The sequence below is a fragment of the Toxorhynchites rutilus genome, chromosome 2 (genome assembly GCF_029784135.1).
Source record: "Toxorhynchites rutilus septentrionalis strain SRP chromosome 2, ASM2978413v1, whole genome shotgun sequence".
In the NCBI taxonomy this organism is placed as follows: domain Eukaryota; kingdom Metazoa; phylum Arthropoda; class Insecta; order Diptera; family Culicidae; genus Toxorhynchites; species Toxorhynchites rutilus.
Window position 1 is genome coordinate 50401727 of NC_073745.1, and position 19880 is coordinate 50421606.

A 19880-nucleotide genomic window follows, 5' to 3' on the forward strand; every position below is an offset into this window, starting at 1 on the left:
GGCCTTCCTTTAAATTAAGTGTAACTTTTGAGGATAAAGGTGGATACAGACACTTGAAGTGTGGTTTTGCAGCATTTTGCTTGTACTTTAATTTGTAACCGGTTTGGTCTGCCCCAATCTGCCCCTTTATGAAATATCCTAGTTCAAAAATAGGTCAATTTTAACATAAAAACTCCAATATCTCCAAATATATAAGAAATAGAAAAAAACAACGTGCGTTAAAAATGTGTGTTTTGACTAGACAAAAAAGTTCTCTAAACATTGTAAAATTGTAAAAAATCAAGAGGAAAAGTTAGGACGAAAATATAATTTTTTGGTACTTTTCACCAAAAATGTCCCATATCTTTTTTACCTGAATAGATAGAAAGTTGATGTTTTCAGCAAAACTGTTTGTTTTGATAAGAGCTATAATTTTTATGAAGACACCAACTTCCTATCTCTTAAGCTGAAAAAATGGATTTGGGATCTCACTTTTAGGGGGATTCATTTCAAAATGGCAGCCCTCAAAAGGTGGCCCTCGTTGTACTTTAAAACTTCTCCGAAGACATCATATACGTAAAATTAACCGTTTTGGAGAAATCCCTCACGATCACGTTTTTGCACTTTTGGACCACTGTGCATTGTGATAGATTATGTTCTTCGTTACAAGTCCTTTTACGTTTCGTATGATGTCTAGGACAAAATATGCGAACGGAAGAATTATCAAACGAATATTTTATTTTACATTTTCCTCTGAAGTTAGCATCTCTCAAGTGTACGTACTTTTCGAACCGCGAATTTGTTTGATTTGATGAAGTTCAGGTACTCAGTGCCAGAAATTCAGTGAGTAGAAGATATGAAGGCATATCCTTCAATGCAATCTTGAATAACCGAGCCAAAGCGTTGTGTTCGTACCCGTTTTTGTAATCCGTGTTAGGAAAACACTTTTCGGAGTGCAAAAAAAAACATGCGGGTGCAAAAGTATCCCCGGCTTGCATGAATCCACAACTTCAACTTATACCGTGTTCAGGAAACACATTCTAGCATGCACAAATGCAAGCCGAATACAAAAGTACTCGCAGTTTGCATTTATTTGCAAAACCGATTTCCCCAGACACCTTGGTTCTACGTCTGTGTTGGGGAAAGTCGGAACAAAAGTGCCCCCGACTTGTTTGAATTTGCAATGTCAATGCAATGCCAATGCCAATTTCCCCACGCTCCATGGATTTGAAGTCTGTGTTGGAGAAACACATTTCAGTCGGAACAAAAATACCCCCGACTTACATGTATTTGCAATGCCAATTTCCCCAAGGCTGCTTGGTTACGATGGCTGTGTTGGGGAAACCGCACATCGGACCAATCAAAACGAGGTAGTTTGGGCGCTTAGATAACGCTTAACATTTTACAGTTATTCAATTGTTTATCTAATGATAAACACCATTTTATTAATTCCGATAGATGCGTAGAAATATTCCCTATCAATTGATGCAAACATCTCTCCGACACAGTAAGAAATGTTCGAGTTATAAGCATTTGAAATCTTTCATTTTTTCCTGTATGCTCTGCGTTTAGGTTTTCATTTTACCCCCCATATAATCCGGTTAGACGTAGTCCCACGTCAAAAAAAACTTGCCGAGAAAAAGCGTTTTCACATGGATTGTGGAGGTAATTGAATGTAATCACAAATATCGACGTCACAATGTGAAAAGTAGCTATGACAGCGCATGATATCACGCACACTTAGCTAGAAAATTCTGCCATCTGCACCACCTAATAATCCTTCTCATGGCGAGGAAGTAAAGAGATCCGTGTATTTCCCTTTATTTTGCTGAGCAAAATAAAAAACTTTATTAAAAATTGCGAGGACTGCAAGTTCTCTAAGTATAAAAGAAAACCTTTTGAAATTTTGACGTAGGACTACGTCTAACCGGAAGATATAGGGGGTGAAATGGAAATCTAGGCACTGAACAAGTAGGAAAAAATGCAAGATTTGGAACGCTTATAACTCGAGCATTTCTTAACAGATCGCAAAGGTTTTTGCATCAATTGATAGGAAATATATCTACGCATCTATCATAACGAATAACATTTCATTTTTCTTGAGATAAATAATTGAATAATTGTGAAATATCAATCATTGTCAAAATGCACTATGTGCCCACTTTTGATTGGTCCATTTTGTGCTCCTCAAATCATACCGACCAAAACGGGCAACCAGAGCAGCAGCGAAATAGAATGAAGCATGATTGGAAAGGAAAAAGAAAAAAATTAACGAAACATTGGTCGCAGTCTCACACATGCGTAATTCTCGAGCCAGCCAGTCAGCTTAAAAATCCCCGCTCCGCTGCCGTAACGATCATTCTCATTCAAACCATACACCACATCGGTTCGCATCACAACACATCAACAAACCAACACAAACAGCCATGGTTGGATATGGCAAAGGAGGAAAAGTGAAGGGAAAGGCAAAATCCCGCTCGAACCGTGTTGATCTGGAGTTCCCCGCAAGGGTAGCTAGGCCGAGCGCGTTAGTACCAGTGCACCAGTCCACCTAGCCGGCGTTATATAGTTTCGGCCGCCGAAGTGATCGAGTTAGCCGGCAAAGTTGCTCGCGACGATAATAAAACCCGCATTCGGAACAGAACACATTCGGTCCGGTGGACATCAAGACAACAGGCAGTTGCAGCGAGTGGCGAGTGGCAAACGCAATCGCAAAACGGCATCAGGTAGCAGAAGAAAAAAGTTTGTTCTTTGTACAAACTGCTTTGATGGCAAATCCAGAACAAGGCAGCATCGAGGGCGTTCGAAATGGTTTTTTTTTCGAAACCACGAGTACTAAGTATTCTAAATTGGAACCATTCCATAAAACAAGGCGCTTTTCAGGGCCATTAAACCTTCCAAAAAAGAGTTTAGGAAATACAGTTCAATGCTTTCTAAAACAATATCCAAAATAATAATAGAACACAAATTGATTTTTTCATAATTTGTTTGCCAGGATATGATGAGTATGTGAATTTGGCAGTTGTTCTGAGCTTATTGATTTTCACCAATTCTTAAATTGCTTCTAGATTGAAAGTACAGTAATTTACACTTATCTCGACATTTAGCCAATTGGACGGACCTGTAATGCGACATATTTAGTTGGACATTTTTGTAAACATAGAGTTCGGGGTCCAAATTATGACCCCACATTGAAAGTCGACACTGTACCACTGTCATCGCAAATGTTCAATTACAGGTTAAAATTACCTCCAATCCGATACTGAGTGGTGGTAATGCGACGTGCCATTGATTGTAATTTATTGTACAATATGTCACAAGCTGGATGGGAAGAAATTTTCCAACTGTGAAAGCTGTGGCGAGTGGCAAATGCAATCGCTAAACAGAAAGGTTTAACCGAACAAGATGGGAATATCGAGTGATAACAAAAACACAACACCAAAGGTTCTTTTCAGAACCATCAACATATTCATAAAGAGTAAACAGTAAACTAATCCATTTTTCAGGTAGATAGGTAGGTATTCACGTAGGAGAAGAAAATAAAACAATATATTTAAAATATATATTTAACAAAAGCTGTCCCCTTTGTATAGTCCTACGTCACTCCGGTTATGTCCCCGACATTACCCACCCGTCTTTTTTTCATTTTCAATTTTTTTTAAATCAGTGGAATCAGGAATCAGTGATTGTGGCAGTGCCACACAGTTTGGCCGAAAAATCTTAAATGGACTGCACCTCGATTGCATTTGTGAAACGAATCCTTGACCAGTTTCCGGCGAGAAAGCAAACATATTCTGGGAGGATATAATGTTTAGGCTGCGTGAAAGATGGCGAGAGCTTGTGGAACTAAATTGTGCGTATAAAATTGAATAAATTTATGTTTGCCTATAAAAATGATGTTTTTGTTTTCCAAGAAATCGGCATGAACTTTCCAGTCAACTCAAAATGAACAATCCGAATTTTTATTTCCATTCATCTTGATTTTTGAAAATTATAATTGGCAACCCTGCCTATGATTGATGTCCAATGATTCAATGCTAAATACGCATCTCTCGCATAGATTTTGCTACTAACGATTAATGCTATGGTGGTCAAGAGTATCATGAGATCGAGCACGTTTTTTGGCCATGTAGGGGAGCCCGGGGCAAGAGTGCCACCTTAAGCTAATACGCGTTTTTCAATGCTCTTTTGTTATATTTTTTCCATTTTTTTTGCTGGTTTGTTCCTTTATACTCCTATTTAGGTGTAGATATGCATCAAATTGTTCAAAAGTTATGTTTACTATGAAAATGTTTCATTTACAAAAATGATGTTTTGGCTTGTATTTTTCCAGTACGGGGCAAGAGTGCCAATCTCATCTACTATATATATATATATATAATATATAAAAATCTCGTGTCACGGTATTTGTTACCGAACTCCTCCGCAACGGCTCGACCGATTTTGATTAAATTATACTCAAAATACTTGGTAGGTATGAGAATGGTTGTAAACTATATATGATACCGGTAGGATACCGATAACCATACATTTAATACCGAATAGGGTGGCTCTATGCAGAAAAAAAGATCTGGATATTTTTTTTCAAAAATTTGACTTCATACCATACATATAACCTTAAATGTTGACCCCAATTCCCTATTTTTAATTGCGATTTTATTATTTTTGTGTCAAAAATATTCTAATAATTTAACCGTTGTTCGTTTTTTCAACAGAACGAATTCATTTAAGTTGTTCAATGACTGATGGCGTAACGCCCGCTTCATTGAACATCCACAAATACACAAGTAACATCAATTCATCTAAATCAGGGAGCATCTCCGACGAGCTGGAAGCCTTTTTGAATGAGCACAATGAGTTATCGAAATTCTTCAAATCACATTTGCTCGGATTACAAAATGACAATCACGCTATTGCCATCAACCCTGATAAAACATCAGCTGGAGAGCACGTGTGTAGATCCAAAGCACAAGCGCTGCTGGAATCATGATAGCACGGTGACACGAGAAATTTAATGCGAAGAAAAAACAATAATCTGACATTCATGCCTCTCACGCTGAAGGTCACGAGTTCAATTCTCACTCCCGACATTCTTCCAAAAATGGAAGTAAAAGTGACGAACCAGCCAAATGAGTTGAAAATCACTATAATATAGATAGAAAAAAAACAATAATCTGGAATTGCGTTCATACGACCGTTCATACGACCCTCGCTATGTTCTTCTTCAATGGCACTAACGTTCCCAAGGTTTGCCTTCTCAACGTAGTACTACTTGCGTCATTTTTATTAGTAAATAGTTGATATTTCTATGACGAACAATACGCCTTCAATGTATTCTGGAATGGAATACGCGTGACTACAGTGCAAGTCAGAAGGGTTTCTTTAACGGAAAATCTCTTGCATAAACATTAGACCAACGAGACCCCGTCACAGATACTTAATTCATTATGAACATCATTTCTCATTTTGATTTAATATTTATGAACATGCGACGAAACAAACAGAGGGCGCGCTCGATGGATTTTTATGTTTATCATATGGTGATTTGACATGGTCAAGAAACGCCAATTCAAGATATCGTAAGCTGTGCCAACAATTTATGGTCGACATATACGCGAAGGTAGAGATTGAACGACTGCAATTCTTATTACACAATCAACAAAAGCGGTGCGAGGAATACTACATTCACTTGCGAGACACTATCATGAGCAACGCCGACACAGCTTTAGTTATAGCCAGGCCAAAGCGCAATGCATTGTCATGACATTGCGCGTGTGTTCAAACACAAAATGAAGTTCGATCGTTTTCGTCCCCACATATTGTTGGTTGTATTCTGTTGAATGGAAAAAGCGCAATTTTACATTCTGTTCAAGCTCAAGTCCAATCGAGTTGAGCAAATGTGACAACCTTGCCACGCAATTCGACGTAAACAACATTGGTCTCCATGTTCCATTTCTATGAAGCAAAAATAGTAATGGTTTTTCGGGTGGAATAAACACGCAAAATTTAGCATTCAAACACATTCAAAACAAATTTAGCACCCAAACGAAATCGAATAATAATTTTCATTGAAATTTCAACAATTTAGAATTATTTCCGGAATTATGCCGATCAGATAGAAGGTAAATTGAACCACAAATACGGATGACTTATTTTGACCATTGTTTCGCGACAAGGCGAACGAATTTAAGAGTGTAAAAGTCGATTTCGATTAAATTGTAAAATCAGATCACTCATGTGCATATATGAATATTGAGTTCTACAAATCGGTGAAGAGTAATAAAAACATCCATGAATAAAGGAAGCAATATGGGCTTGTATGGTGGCCTGAATCCGAGGAGACGTATCAATATTTAGATTGTGTAACATTCCTGGGTTGTGTAGAATGCTGTGAGCCATTATCACGGTTTGTTCCTCACACAAACCTAAGACTGGCAATATTTTGCGGGATGAGTTCGAGTATAGTCCGATCGATGGGTATAAAAATGGAAATATGAAAATAATTTTGAGAGCCGGTTTTGCAAAGCCTGGAGTTTCTTTAGCTTTGATTTACTAGCTCTACCCCATGTTACGATCAAATAACTCAAGTGTGAGTGGATATGGGCAAAATACAGAGAGAGCATGGCATATCGAGGGAAAAAAGTACTGACACGTCTTAAAGTTCCACACATAGAAGCTACTTTACTTGCGACCTTGTTTATGTGGACATCCCAAGATAAGGTAGAGTCTAGATAGACCCCCAAGTATTTGAATGAGTCTTTTTCAATGTCGGCTTTCATAGCTAAAACTGGTACTTTAGGAAGTACTTTTTCGGTAAGCGGAAGATCATGTACTTAGTTTTTTGTAAGTTCAGTGAGAGAAGATTAACTGAGAAATAATCCTGAAGCAATCGTTCTTCAAATAGCTACGAATAATGCTGTTAGCAATACCTCTTATGCCATATTTATCTAATTTATTTAGTAAAATGTCATGATTGATAGTGTCGAAGGCCCTCTTTAAATCAAGGAACAAGGCACACACCATTTTTTTCGAATCTGTGTCTTCCAGAATCTGATTTACAAGTTCGACTACAGCCACAGTTGTACTACTGCCGTTACGAAACCCATATTGCAGGTTGTACAGTATACTATGTCTATCCAAGAAATTCACGATACGTTTCATAAGTAACTTCTCAAAAATTTGGTTGAAAACCGACAATGTCGATATGGGCCGATAATTGTGGGTTTGGCCTGAGTCGCCAGATTTGAATATTGGTATTACTTTAGCCGTTTTGAGACATTCTGGATACAGGTTCGCATCATATGAATCATCAAATTGAAAGATTCACTGAGAATTCGCAAAAAAGGAACAACATTCTTTTTAACAATTTTGGCCGGTATATTGTCAGGACCTGAGCTTTTTTTCAACTTAAGATCGTTTATCAGCAGTATAACCTCATTCGAAGATGCTGGTTGAATGAAAATTGAATCGGATACAGGGTTTATAAGACGTAACGGATTACCCCTTCCAGTAACTATTTTCGCAGCTATGTTAAGTCCAACATTTGCAAAATGATCATTGAATGCTTCACAAATTGATTTACTGTCAGTAATCGGAACACTATTAATAGTTAATGAGAGCTTTGAAGTTTTTACGCATTTACCCATAATAGCATTCATATTTTTCCAAAGTTTAGAGTGAATTGTATTGACCAGTAGATTTTCAAAATAATTTCGCTTGGCTTGTTTCTTGGCTGAATCTAATTTTTTTGTACGTGTTTCAAAAGCTCAGCTGCTCGCACATTATTTGGATTTCTGCGACATTTCTTCAAATAATATCTTTTGAATTATGATTAATTATGTTTTTCGATAGAAGAATCCGGTTGGAGCCAACATTCAACTTGAATTTTGAACTCATTTTTTCACTGTAGCTCTTATAGTGAACCATACAGGAGAATTTTCTTATTATTATCTGGAAAAAAATCACACATATCTATAAAAGGCGTAGGAACACATTTAAATACGATTTATAGTAGTACTGAATCTCTAAATACTAAAAAAAAATCGAAAATTTCAATATTTTTTTAGTACTTCAATTTTTTAGGAATTTATTTTTTGATTATATTTCTCGATATATAGTTAGATGCACTTTCAGTATTTTTTTTTATTTTTTTATCTCAAAGCTATCGAGAATGGCGTGCTAAAAATTTAAGGGTACGTTTTCCACCATAGATCCTATGGATAGGGATTCGAAAAATAGTAAAAATTTCTATACAATAGAAATGTCTACTTCCTTTTTACTTTCTTACCCAGCCAGACCCTTTCCCCCGTACAACTCGTGAACGTTTTGGCCAATAACTTTTCTCATACCCTTTTCGAACCAATGAAAATTTGGCTAAAGATAAATAAAAATATTCTTTATCGAATGAGTACTATCTCGAAAATGTTTTTTGGGTCCTTTCAAATAACTTATTCAATTCTCTTTAAATTAATTTATTTCGTCCATACAAGTTGTACAGGTTTTGGCCTATAACTTTTTTTAGACCCTTTTTCGACCAATGAAAATCTGGCTAAAGATAAATAAAAATATTCTTTATCGAATGAGTATTATCTCGATAATGTGTTGTCGGTACTTTCAAATAACTTTTTTCAAATTTTCTTTAACTTAATTTATTAACCCCATACAAGTTGTATATGTTTTGAGCTATAACTTTTTTTCCGACCAATGGAAATTTTGCTAAAGATACATAAAAATATTCTATATCGAATAAGTACTATCTCGAGAATGTGTTTTGGGTCCTTTCAAATAAGTTTTTTCAATTTTCTTTATCATAATTAATTTCTTCCATTTCTTCCTTTTTCGATTAGTAAAATTGTGGCTGGAAGATAGATAAAATAATTTCGATAACTCTATTCGAACATTTTTTTTTGATTTTCCAACATTCTGTAAATTTTCCTATATTGACCCATGCTCACGTTTCAGTCTATAACTATTCTCTGTCACGATCAAGAAAAAATAATGAATTATGTGGAAAGATGAATGATTCAATTCTCTATCTAATGAGCATGATTTTGAAGGTTGTTACTTGATAAACAATCAATTTATTTCAATTGAAATAATTCATTATTCATTGAATCCAGCAAGTCGTGGAACAGAAACTTGCACGCAACAAAAACTTTAATCCACTAATTTCAAACAAGTCCGTAAAGAAGGAACGCGAGAACGAGAAATCTCGTGAGCGGTCCGCAAAGTGTTAAGAGAAGCTTCTTTAATTGTATGTCTTGTATGTCATGTGTATATTAGTGATTATATCTATAGTGACAAAAATAAACATTACTCATGCAATCAGATTTTCATTAAGGATTTATTATTAAAACAACTGTTTTATTATTTACAGTTATTTAACATGAATCGGGAGCTTAAGCTCAGCTATATACATTTTTCTTTCAACTATTGAATACAGTGGAATAAAATGGAATTTCAATTGCGGCAGACTACTGAAACAAGCAAAACGATAAAAAATTATAAAAAGCCTATAACCAGTATTTGTTAATAAGCTTATAGCAATCTTCGAATCCTGGTTGCGCAGAAAATCTTTTCTTATAAAGCGGAAACATTGCACCGAATAGCACTATGAATATCGTCCTTATCGCCATTTCTAACTATCCAACACCATGACTATTGACGATGATGATGGGAACTGACCTTTGACCCAGCCACCACATCAAGCTGAGTTACACTTCAATTGAAATAAAAAAACACCTATCACTTATATTTATCTTTATGGCATTCATCTAACAGCACCCATAGTCGCGCTAAGTCTACGCAGCTGATTGTATATGGATGTAATTGCACACCGCTGCCTAATGGGACCCGACTTTGTTTGCAATATCACTTAGAGCTCATTCTGGCGTCAATTGAGCACCTCGCTCAGCGCTACAATTCATACGGTTGCAACGATTGAAATTTGCGAACTTTAGACTGCAACGGCCCGCATGTGAACTTGACTCGTGTTCATAAATTATCATATACAAGAGGAAGCGATTGAATACGCTTTAATTAAAGCTTCCGCAACGCTTCATTGGCCTCTTCGCGACACACGCGATCGTCCTCGCTGCGGACTTCTACCTCTGCTGCTTTCTGGAACCATTCCCGTGCCTTATCCTTCTGCTTCAAAGCGAGATACGCTTTGCCAAGATACAGCTGGTTCTGACTATAGAAGCCCGACCTGATACTCTCGCCCTTCTCGAAGCACTCCAATGCTTCCTCGTACGAAGCCGTAGGTGGATTAGAGGCAACCGAGTTGATTAACTTCCTGGTAACCCAGTTAACCTCAGATAGTTTGAAATTGAACTGGCCAAGCATGTGCCAAATTCCAGGATCCGTAGGGTTTGCATCTCTCGCAATTGTGAAATGTTTCTTCACATTTTCCAGCTGTTTGATTCGCTCGGTCACTCCGTCCAGGTTGCTTTTCTCGGAAAGAATAGCGCCGTACCATTTGTTGGCTCCGAAATTAGTCGAGTCCAGCTCGAGAGCCTGTTTCGCGAAATCAAACGCCTCTCGCACTAGTTTTGCCTTCTCGTCATTATCACTCGTATTCTTGGAAATGAAAAACACAGCCCGGGCCAGCCTCCACTGAACTTCCACCACATTCTTATCCTGTAACGAATTGATCTTCAATATCCCCCGAATACTCTCATCGTATCATTGATGCTCACCTCCAACTTGTTCAGTGCATCGAACGCGTCCTGATATTTTGCCTCATCAAATAGATCATCGGTAAGTTTCAATTCTTCCGCAGACATTGTTTTTTCCAATAACTTCGATTGCAGCAGCAGAGAACAAAACTAATCGCGTCTGACACACTTTCCGCTCTAACACTGAATGGTTGCTCCACGCATCAGTAGCAGAGTTCCAGCGAATTCTATGAACACACGACTCGCTATCAGTAGCGCATCGAAACCCCCCCAGGCGTGTATTTCGAGTGACACAATTTAAACGACCTGCAGACAATGACTCTTCGCTTTAACAAGTACTCATGTTAATCGTGAAAAAGAAGCAAGTTTCTACCGTCGGTTGTGATAAGAATAAACGCTGGACTATGTACCCAACCTCGACCAAACAAAGCACTGACGGGTGGATATGTATGCGATGCACCGATTTGTGGATCAGTCGACGCGAGTACGCAGGCGTTTGTTTTCATCGTTACGTTCTAAATGGGAACGTTTCACTCGCGCGCGTATTGCCCATCTCGTATTTGCGGCCCCAATGATATGGCCACCCGCCCTCGTTGTCTACCCACCGGTCGGGTGGAAATCTAATGCTGAATGGAATCGAAACCGGCATGGCCAAGGGGTACGCCACTATGAATGTGATTAGCAGAACTGTTGAGTTGGAAATTGGAAGCATCCATTTCAATTATTGTTTCAGATAAGATTCGCATAAGTCGAAGCATTCCTGGAACTAAAGTTCCCAACAGATAACTGTTGACCAATTTCCTGGCATTTAGGGACAGCAAATGTTCTTCCAACACGAATCGTTTTTTTTTCGATTTATTATTTCTATATGAGAATTGTCTCATTTTTAAACATGAAATAAGCATTTCATATTCCTATTCAAACATCAAGGGCACTTCAGTTTGATTCTCAGAATGAAGGTCACAAAAAAACTTGAAAGCCCAGAAAAAATTTATTCTCCAAGGCATTCATCTTAAACCGTCGTGGAATTATTTAATGAAATAAATTAATTAAAAATTATTATTAGAAATTCAACCATTTATATTCCAAAACTCCAATGACAATAATCCCGTTTAATCCAATCGTATCGTAGTCTGGCATTTAGTCGAAATCTTGGTAGTAGTCCCAGTTCTAGAAAATAACGCTTCAACTGGACCTGATGTAACCATCCCATCTCGTCACAATTTTCACTATCAGCTTAGTGAACGTGATGGTGTAAATATAACTTGTAACCAATTGTTTTGTAATGACCAAACATACAAAAAAAAGACGGGTGGGTAATGTCGGGGACATAACCGGAGTGACGTAGGACTATACAAAGGGGACAGCTTTTGTTAAATATATATTTTAAATATATTGTTTTATTTTCTTCTCCTACGTGAATACCTACCTATCTACCTGAAAAATGGATTAGTTTACTGTTTACTCTTTATGAATATGTTGATAGTTCTGAAAAGAACCTTTGGTGTTGTGTTTTTGTTATCACTCGATATTCCCATCTTGTTCGGTTAAACCTTTCTGTTTAGCGATTGCATTTGCCACTCGCCACAGCTTTCACAGTTGGAAAATTTCTTCCCATCCAGCTTGTGACATATTGTACAGTAAATTACAATCAATGGCACTTCGCATTACCACCACTCAGTATCGGATTGGAGGTAATTTTAACCTGTAATTGAACATTTGCGATGACAGTGGTACAGTGTCGACTTTCAATGTGGGGTCATAATTTGGACCCCGAACTCTATGTTTACAAAAATGTCCAACTAAATATGTCGCATTACAGGTCCGTCCAATTGGCTAAATGTCGAGATAAGTGTAAATTACTGTACTTTCAATCTAGAAGCAATTTAAGAATTGGTGAAAATCAATAAGCTCAGAACAACTGCCAAATTCACATACTCATCATATCCTGGCAAACAAATTATGAAAAAATCAATTTGTGTTTAATTATTATTTTGGATATTGTTTTAGAAAGCATTGAACTGTATTTCCTAAACTCTTTTTTGGAAGGTTTAATGGCCCTGAAAAGCGCCTTGTTTTATGGAATGGTTCCAATTTAGAATACTTAGTACTCGTGGTTTCGAAAAAAAAACCATTTCGAACGCCCTCGATGCTGCCTTGTTCTGGATTTGCTGACTGGCTGGCTCGAGAATTACGCATGTGTGAGACTGCGACCAATGTTTCGTTAATTTTTTTCTTTTTCCTTTCCAATCATGCTTCATTCTATTTCGCTGCTGCTCTGGTTGCCCGTTTTGGTCGGTATGATTTGAGGAGCACAAAATGGACCAATCAAAAGTGGGCACATAGTGCATTTTGACAATGCTTGATATTTCACAATTATTCAATTATTTATCTCAAGAAAAATTAAATGTTATTCGTTATGATAGATGCGTAGATATATTTCCTATCAATTGATGCAAAAACCTTTGCGATCTATTGATAAATGCTCGAGTTATAAGCGTTCCAAATCTTGCATTTTTTCCTACTTGTTCAGTGCCTAGATTTCCATTTCACCCCCTATATCTTCCGGTTAGACGTAGTCCTACGTCAAAAACCAGAAATCGGAGAGGAAAAAATCGATCTTCCAAACATCGATCCTAGACAGCCCAATCTTATTCACTATCAATGTTGACAACATATTCATAAAATTTGTCAGGTGGTGAGATTAAAATCGATGTAGGGCAACACGGGGTAAGTTGGACATACGGGGTGATTTGGACCATCCCTTTTTCTCAAAAAGTACGGCTCAACTTGGATTTTTTATAATGTCATTTTCTTTTATTATTGAACCGTATGTAACTAACGTAAAAAAACTTTGGTAAAACTCGACAGGTGGAAGGAAACGGTAGCATGAACACGGCAAGCACATTGATTGCCAAAAAATGTGAGTTTTCCGATCGTAGTTTTAAGGTTTTTCCCGCTGATTAAACAAACTTTTCGTATATTGTGCAGAAAAGTTCTGTTCGTCTACAGAAGAGGAACAATTTGATGTAGCGAAACTGTAAGTTTGATAACAAAAATGAAATTATTTGCATTTTATTTTTTGCATGTTGTGTGGGGTGACATGGACACGTTTCTGTGGGGTGAATTGGTCCTACAGGTTTGAGTCTTTTCTTTGATCTAATTGATTCCAGATGTCACGGAATTACAAAAAGAGGATGTACAGACAACGTTGGAAGGAGGAGGAGCTTCAAAGAGCAACAACGAAAGTGTTTGAAAATGCTCGAACAACAGTGAAAAGATTCATGCAGAATTTGAGATGGTGTCAATCCAATTTTTCTGGTCTGGAATCTGGCCAAGACACCTGGTATCGATCTCAAAACACTGTTACTGATTGTAACATTATCCCAAAATACTTTACATAAACATAAATATGCTTTTTTCGATGAAACAGACACTGGACCAAATCACCCCACATCAAATTTTAATGTCTAAAAATCATCTCTTTTATTTTATGATATATTTGGTAGTTTGAAGCTTGATATAATGGTTAAACCTTATTGATTGAGAGAAAACAAGTGTAGCTAAGTATACATTTATACATGTGACATTTTTTATTTGGACGGTATTGGTTTGGGAATATTAGGCGATTTGCTTAGGTGGTCCAAATCCCCCCCCCCCCACCACCTTTTCCCCTACAATGAAAACGAAAAACTCTAAGATCGGAAAAATCGAAGGAAACAAATCGATCCGAAAAATCGGAAATCGAAATGGGAAAGCTCGATCTTCTGAAAATCGATTCAAGATCGCCCAATCCTAATGACAGCCTCCCCTTAAAAAGTGGTAGGGGTGTCGTACTACAATAAAACATTTGTTGCCTCCTAAAACCTCTACATAAAAAATTTGGTTCCGTTTGCTTGCTTAGTTCTCGAGTTATGCAAAAATTTGTTTTACATTTTTATGACAACTCCCCCTTAGAGAGGGGGAACTGTGTCGTTCCACAAGAAAAACATTTCTTGACCCCACATGCCAAATTTGGTTCCATTTGCATGGTTAGTTCTCGAGTTATGCAGAAATTTGTGTTTCATTTGGTATGACAGCTCCCCCTTAGAGAGGTGTGAGGAATGTTATACCACAATAAAAACATTTGCCTCCTAAAACCTCTAGGGGTAGTGGGGGCAAATTGGTCATCTGCTTGTTTGATAGTATAGCTATTGACTATGGATGCCGTATTGATAGTCACCTTATGTTCGAAGAATTTAATGATTATTGAGTCACCTAGTACTTCAGTAGAGCTGTCGTATGTCAAAATATAAATAAAAACAGAAATTGCTCTCTCGATAGCCATTAGGCCGTAGTTCTGTGCGCATGGTATCTAAGGAAATTCTCGTGAAAATTAGATTATTCAATCTGATATATTGGATAAATCATCAGTTTGGACGACTGTTCACAAATTCTAGGAGAGATGAACAGATATTTTGTTTATTCTCAGCGCTTAATTAGCATAGAAATTAATTTGATGTTTGGGGGTAAAGTGGTCATAGGTGAATAACAACTTACAATGTTCTGTTTACTAAAGTTGATATACCGCATCACATTCTGCTCTTGTAGAGGATCCTGTTGTGGCTTTGACCCAGGCTAAATATGCCACTCCAACTAAACCAAACTTCATTATGCGGAACGTTATGTGTTTCTTACTACGTTTTTTTATACATAAGAAAATTTAAATTGAGACTGTAAGTGAATACCCAGCAAACATTAAATCGTATAATTTTGCACGTGCCAAGTCTTACAAGGAATCCGAATAAATCAGAATCGCATATAATATCAATCAAAGTATGTATCGTGTATATTTGAAATCGCATAAAATGTAAAAACTCGATTTTATATACCATTATCAAATTAAGTCGCAATTCGGTATAATAAACATCAATTTTATGATGTACATTGTCGTAAAATATATTTAATCCGCATCATATGCGTATATTACGCTGATGCAGATTGTGTGTCGTATAAGCGTATAATTTGAATCGATTCAGTACTGTAGTAAATCATGTTGCATGCTGAAGAAAATCATGAAACAGTAAATCATATTAGATCCTAATAAAGAACATATTACATCATATTGAAATGTCAATGAAATGCTGATGCACTCGAAAGTTTTAACCGCTGTTGGATTAAATTTCAGATAGCCGCGCGAGATAGCTGGTGGATGATAATCCAGACGACCGGAGTTCGAACCCACATCGGAGCAGTTTTCACTAAACATCAATCTGTGCCATTTTAAACATTCATATTCCACTCCCAACACAAGTCAATCAAACAATTATTATTTCTACAAACATAAATATTCATATATAAAAATGGCGATTCGTGAGGCTATCATAAACATTTCACGAAAATATTTTGCGCCGTTTGTTTTTTTTCCATGTCTGTAATAAATCGTATATGAGTATGGCAAAAGTCGTATTTGGTGCTTTGACAATTCATGAATATATTCATATTAGATCGCAATTCAATTTCAACATAATCGCTATTATAGCCGGTCAAAGTTGCATATTCATCCAAACAAATTCAGTAAGCATTTGCCATGTATGTATATGGCCTCCACTTTTGCATGCATATGCCAATTAGGCGCATTATATGCCAACCAAATTTTAGGGCATATGATGTTATATATACGCTTGTTATGCGATTTAATGTTTGCTGGTAGGCCAAGCTTATTCCGTACATGTACCTACAATATCAAATATGATTTGAACAAATTTGGACCACAAAAACGCATAAATATATGCCATTTAGCTTAATATTAGCGAGTGACCATTTTGCCCCCACTAGGTGACCACTTTACCTCCAAGCAAAAAAAAAGTTAAATTTTTCACCTTTTTTTCTAATGATGAAAAGTGTACTTTTTTGAATTTTCATAGTAAAAACCGTTTGCTATCTTGAACAACAATGAGTTGAACTATAATATTCTTCGAGAAACGGGAATTGAAGTGGTATGTGGACGCTGGAAATGGGCATATTTCTTAGGGTGACCACTATGCCCCCATTTCCCCTACATACCCAATTTGGTTCCGTTTGCTTGCTTAGTTCTTGAGTTATGTAGAAATTTGTGTTTCATTTGTATGGCCTCGAACTATCATAAAAACCTTCCCTGGCCCCGAGAACCGCTACATGCCAATTTTCATATCGATCGGTTCAGTAATTCTCGAGTCCATAAGAATCAGAAAGACAGACAGACAGAAAGAAATCCATTTTTGTACATAGGGGAACTGAGGGTAAGCTCGGACCCACAAAGGGAAAATATTGTTTTGTGGGATCTGAGGGCACATATTATTATGTTTCCCGCACAGAATCATTGTCTAGATTATTTTCCATGAGCTATAAGAAATATCAGTGTTATTAAACGGCAATTTTGCAAGTAAAGGTCAATTTTCAAAACTGACGTAGAAACAGAGTTCACCAACCAGTATGTGGGAAACCTGCATCCCATGGGGTAACACTTCAATTTGTCAATAGATACACTTAACACCAGCCGAACCAGTTTGAATATGGCAATCGCCAAATGGAAGGTATCTTAATTCTAGATGTCACTATCGATTATGCTCCGAATCGCTCAACTGATTCCGGAGATATAGTCGGAACAAGCTCCGGTGAACATGGAATATGGAAAAAAAGGAATTTGGTGTTAGGCAAATCAATCATGCGGCACCTCAAACCCTACCACAATTCAATAACTAGTTCGATGGAATCTAGGTCCTAGTTTCGAGCTTACCACTTTTCACAAAACGTGATCCTGTAATGTAAACCTGGGGATTAGCGTCTTTTGCAAGGGTGACGTTCTCCTGGGACCCACTCTCACAATTCGATTTCCTTAGCAACTGCGAGGCATTTGAAATAGATGAATAATAAGTCCCAATAACCTTCAACTACCTGGAAATCATGCCGGGCTTACTCCAATCAAAGGGTGACCCTAACAGCATACATTTTTTAATGAGACTATTTCTATCAATTTATTGCTTTAACTTAACTCAACTCAAATCCCAGTGAAAGCTAACAATCCAGGGGACAAACTATAGAACAACGAAAAAGGATTTGAAACCTCGTTCAAGAATAAAAACTTAAATTCCACTACCGAAAAATTACATCCGGTTGTACATCATCGGCACTCACGTTTCTTTTAATTAATATTTTAATATTTAACGAATCACAGTGGGTTGTATTTCATTTAAAACGTCTAAAATAATAAATAATAACATTTACAATGTTCGGAAACATGATTAATTAGAGTTTTCTGGTAAAACTCGAGGGGCGCCGGCCTTATCCCCAGTGATGGGCTTACCCCCAGGTCCCCTATACATTTGCTTCGTGTGACGGCGAGCTTTATTCGATCTGAGCGCCTTTTAGAGTCAAAAGTACCCACAATGTTCTGCTATAATGCGTCTTCGAATTTCTCTGCTGGTGTGATTGTCGAAGGTCACTAGTGAGCTAAACCTCATCTCATCGAACACCTCGACTGCTTCATCGTCGATCTGGACTCGTGGTGGGAAGTTCACATTATTTTATCTGGAGCATCTTCCTTTCATGCACTTGACTTTCAACTCTAGTCTGATGTACGAATCCGTCATTTCATCGAAAGTTCACGCATGAACTCATGATGTGAACATTTCCACCACCGGTACACAATTCTGCTATGCTTCGATAGTTGGTAACAAACTGCTTGTCTTCTTCTACTTCTTTGTTTTAGAGAGGCTTTAAACTTTCCAGTTCATTCGCCTCTAACACTACTTGTCGCTTTTCTCAAAAACAGCGAAAATAAATGAATCCTTCCAATCAGGACCTGCGTACGTCACATGATTTCTTTTTTTTTCTTTTTGATAGTCAAATGTTCAAAAAGGTTTTGAGCAGACTATGAATAAAGGGTGTGTCACATCAAATTGCATCACGGAAAAAACGCTGTAGAAATTCGCCCAGTAGACCGATTCTTTTGAAAATTTTAGACAGTAAAATAAAAACTATTAAACAACTTTTGGCATTTTCTTTTTATTCATACTTCGAGCCCAAGCCCGTATGCTCGCACCTTCTTCTTTACCCCGTCCATAAGGTTCTGTACAACGTCAGGTTGTAGTTTATTTTGAACAGAAATCCATTTTCTCTTGAAGTCCGCCTCTGATTTGACAACTTTTGGGTTCTTACGGAGGGCCTGCTTCATAATCGCCCAATATTTCTCTATTGGGCGAAGCTCCGGCGCGTTGGGCGGGTTCATTTCCCTTGGCACGAAGGTGACCCCGTTGGCTTCGTACCACTCCAACACGTCCTTTGAATAGTGGCACGAAGCGAGATCCGGCCAGAAGATGGTCGGGCCCTCGTGCTGCTTCAATAGTGGTAGTAAGCGCTTCTGTAGGCACTCCTTAAGGTAAACCTGTCCGTTTACAGTGCCGGTCATCACGAAGGGGGCGCTCCGCTTTCCGCAAGAGCAAATCGCTTGCCACACCATGTACTTTTTGGCAAACTTGGATAGTTTCTGCTTGCGAATCTCCTCCGGAACGCTGAATTTGTCCTCTGCGGAGAAGAACAACAGGCCCGGCAGCTGACGAAAGTCCGCTTTGACGTAGGTTTCGTCGCCCATTACCAGGCAATGCGGCTTCGTCAGCATTTCGGTGTACAGCTTCCGGGCTCGCGTCTTCCCCACCATGTTTTGCCTTTCGTCGCGGTTAGGAGCCTTCTGAACCTTGTATGTACGCAGGCCCACCCGCAGCTTGGTCCGCTGGACGAATGAACTTGACAAATTCAGCTTATTGGCGACATCCCGGACCGAACTTCTCGGATCACGTCTAAACTGCTTAACTACGCGCTTGTGATCTATTTCACTGACGGAGCATCCATTTTTGCCGTTCTTCACCTTCCGGTCGATGGTTAGGTTCTCGAAGTATCGTTCTAGTACTCTGCTGACCGTGGATTGGACGATTCCCAGCATCTTACCGATGTCCCGATGTGACAACTCCGTATTCTCGAAATGAGTGCACAGAATTAATTCACGACGCTCTTTTTCGTTCGACGACATTTTTCCAAATTTACGAAAAATTGACAGTGAAGCATGGCCAACGTGATCTATACACTCTTATCTGATTATAAGCGAAAGCTGAAGATATAATTCCTAAAAATTAAATTTCTACAGCGTTTTTTCCGTGATGCAATTTGATGTGACACACCCTTTAGAAGAAGCAGATTTAGAAAATCCTG

General features: G+C 37.9%; 1 protein-coding gene and 1 long non-coding RNA gene across 2 annotated transcripts in view; one reads left to right on the plus strand and one right to left on the minus strand.

The window, feature by feature from the left end:
• Positions 1-19880, plus strand: part of LOC129769040 (uncharacterized) — a 38992-nt gene that overhangs the window by 3792 nt on the left and 15320 nt on the right. The gene's annotated exons all lie outside the window — the stretch shown is intronic.
• LOC129769038 (regulator of microtubule dynamics protein 1-like) lies at positions 9304-11091 on the minus strand. Its single transcript, XM_055771044.1, has 2 exons — positions 10677-11091; positions 9304-10617 (listed from the first exon to the last, which is right to left on the minus strand). The coding sequence occupies exons 1-2, from the start codon at positions 10761-10763 to the stop codon at positions 10018-10020; spliced, it is 687 nt and encodes a 228-aa protein (XP_055627019.1). The 5' UTR covers positions 10764-11091; the 3' UTR covers positions 9304-10017.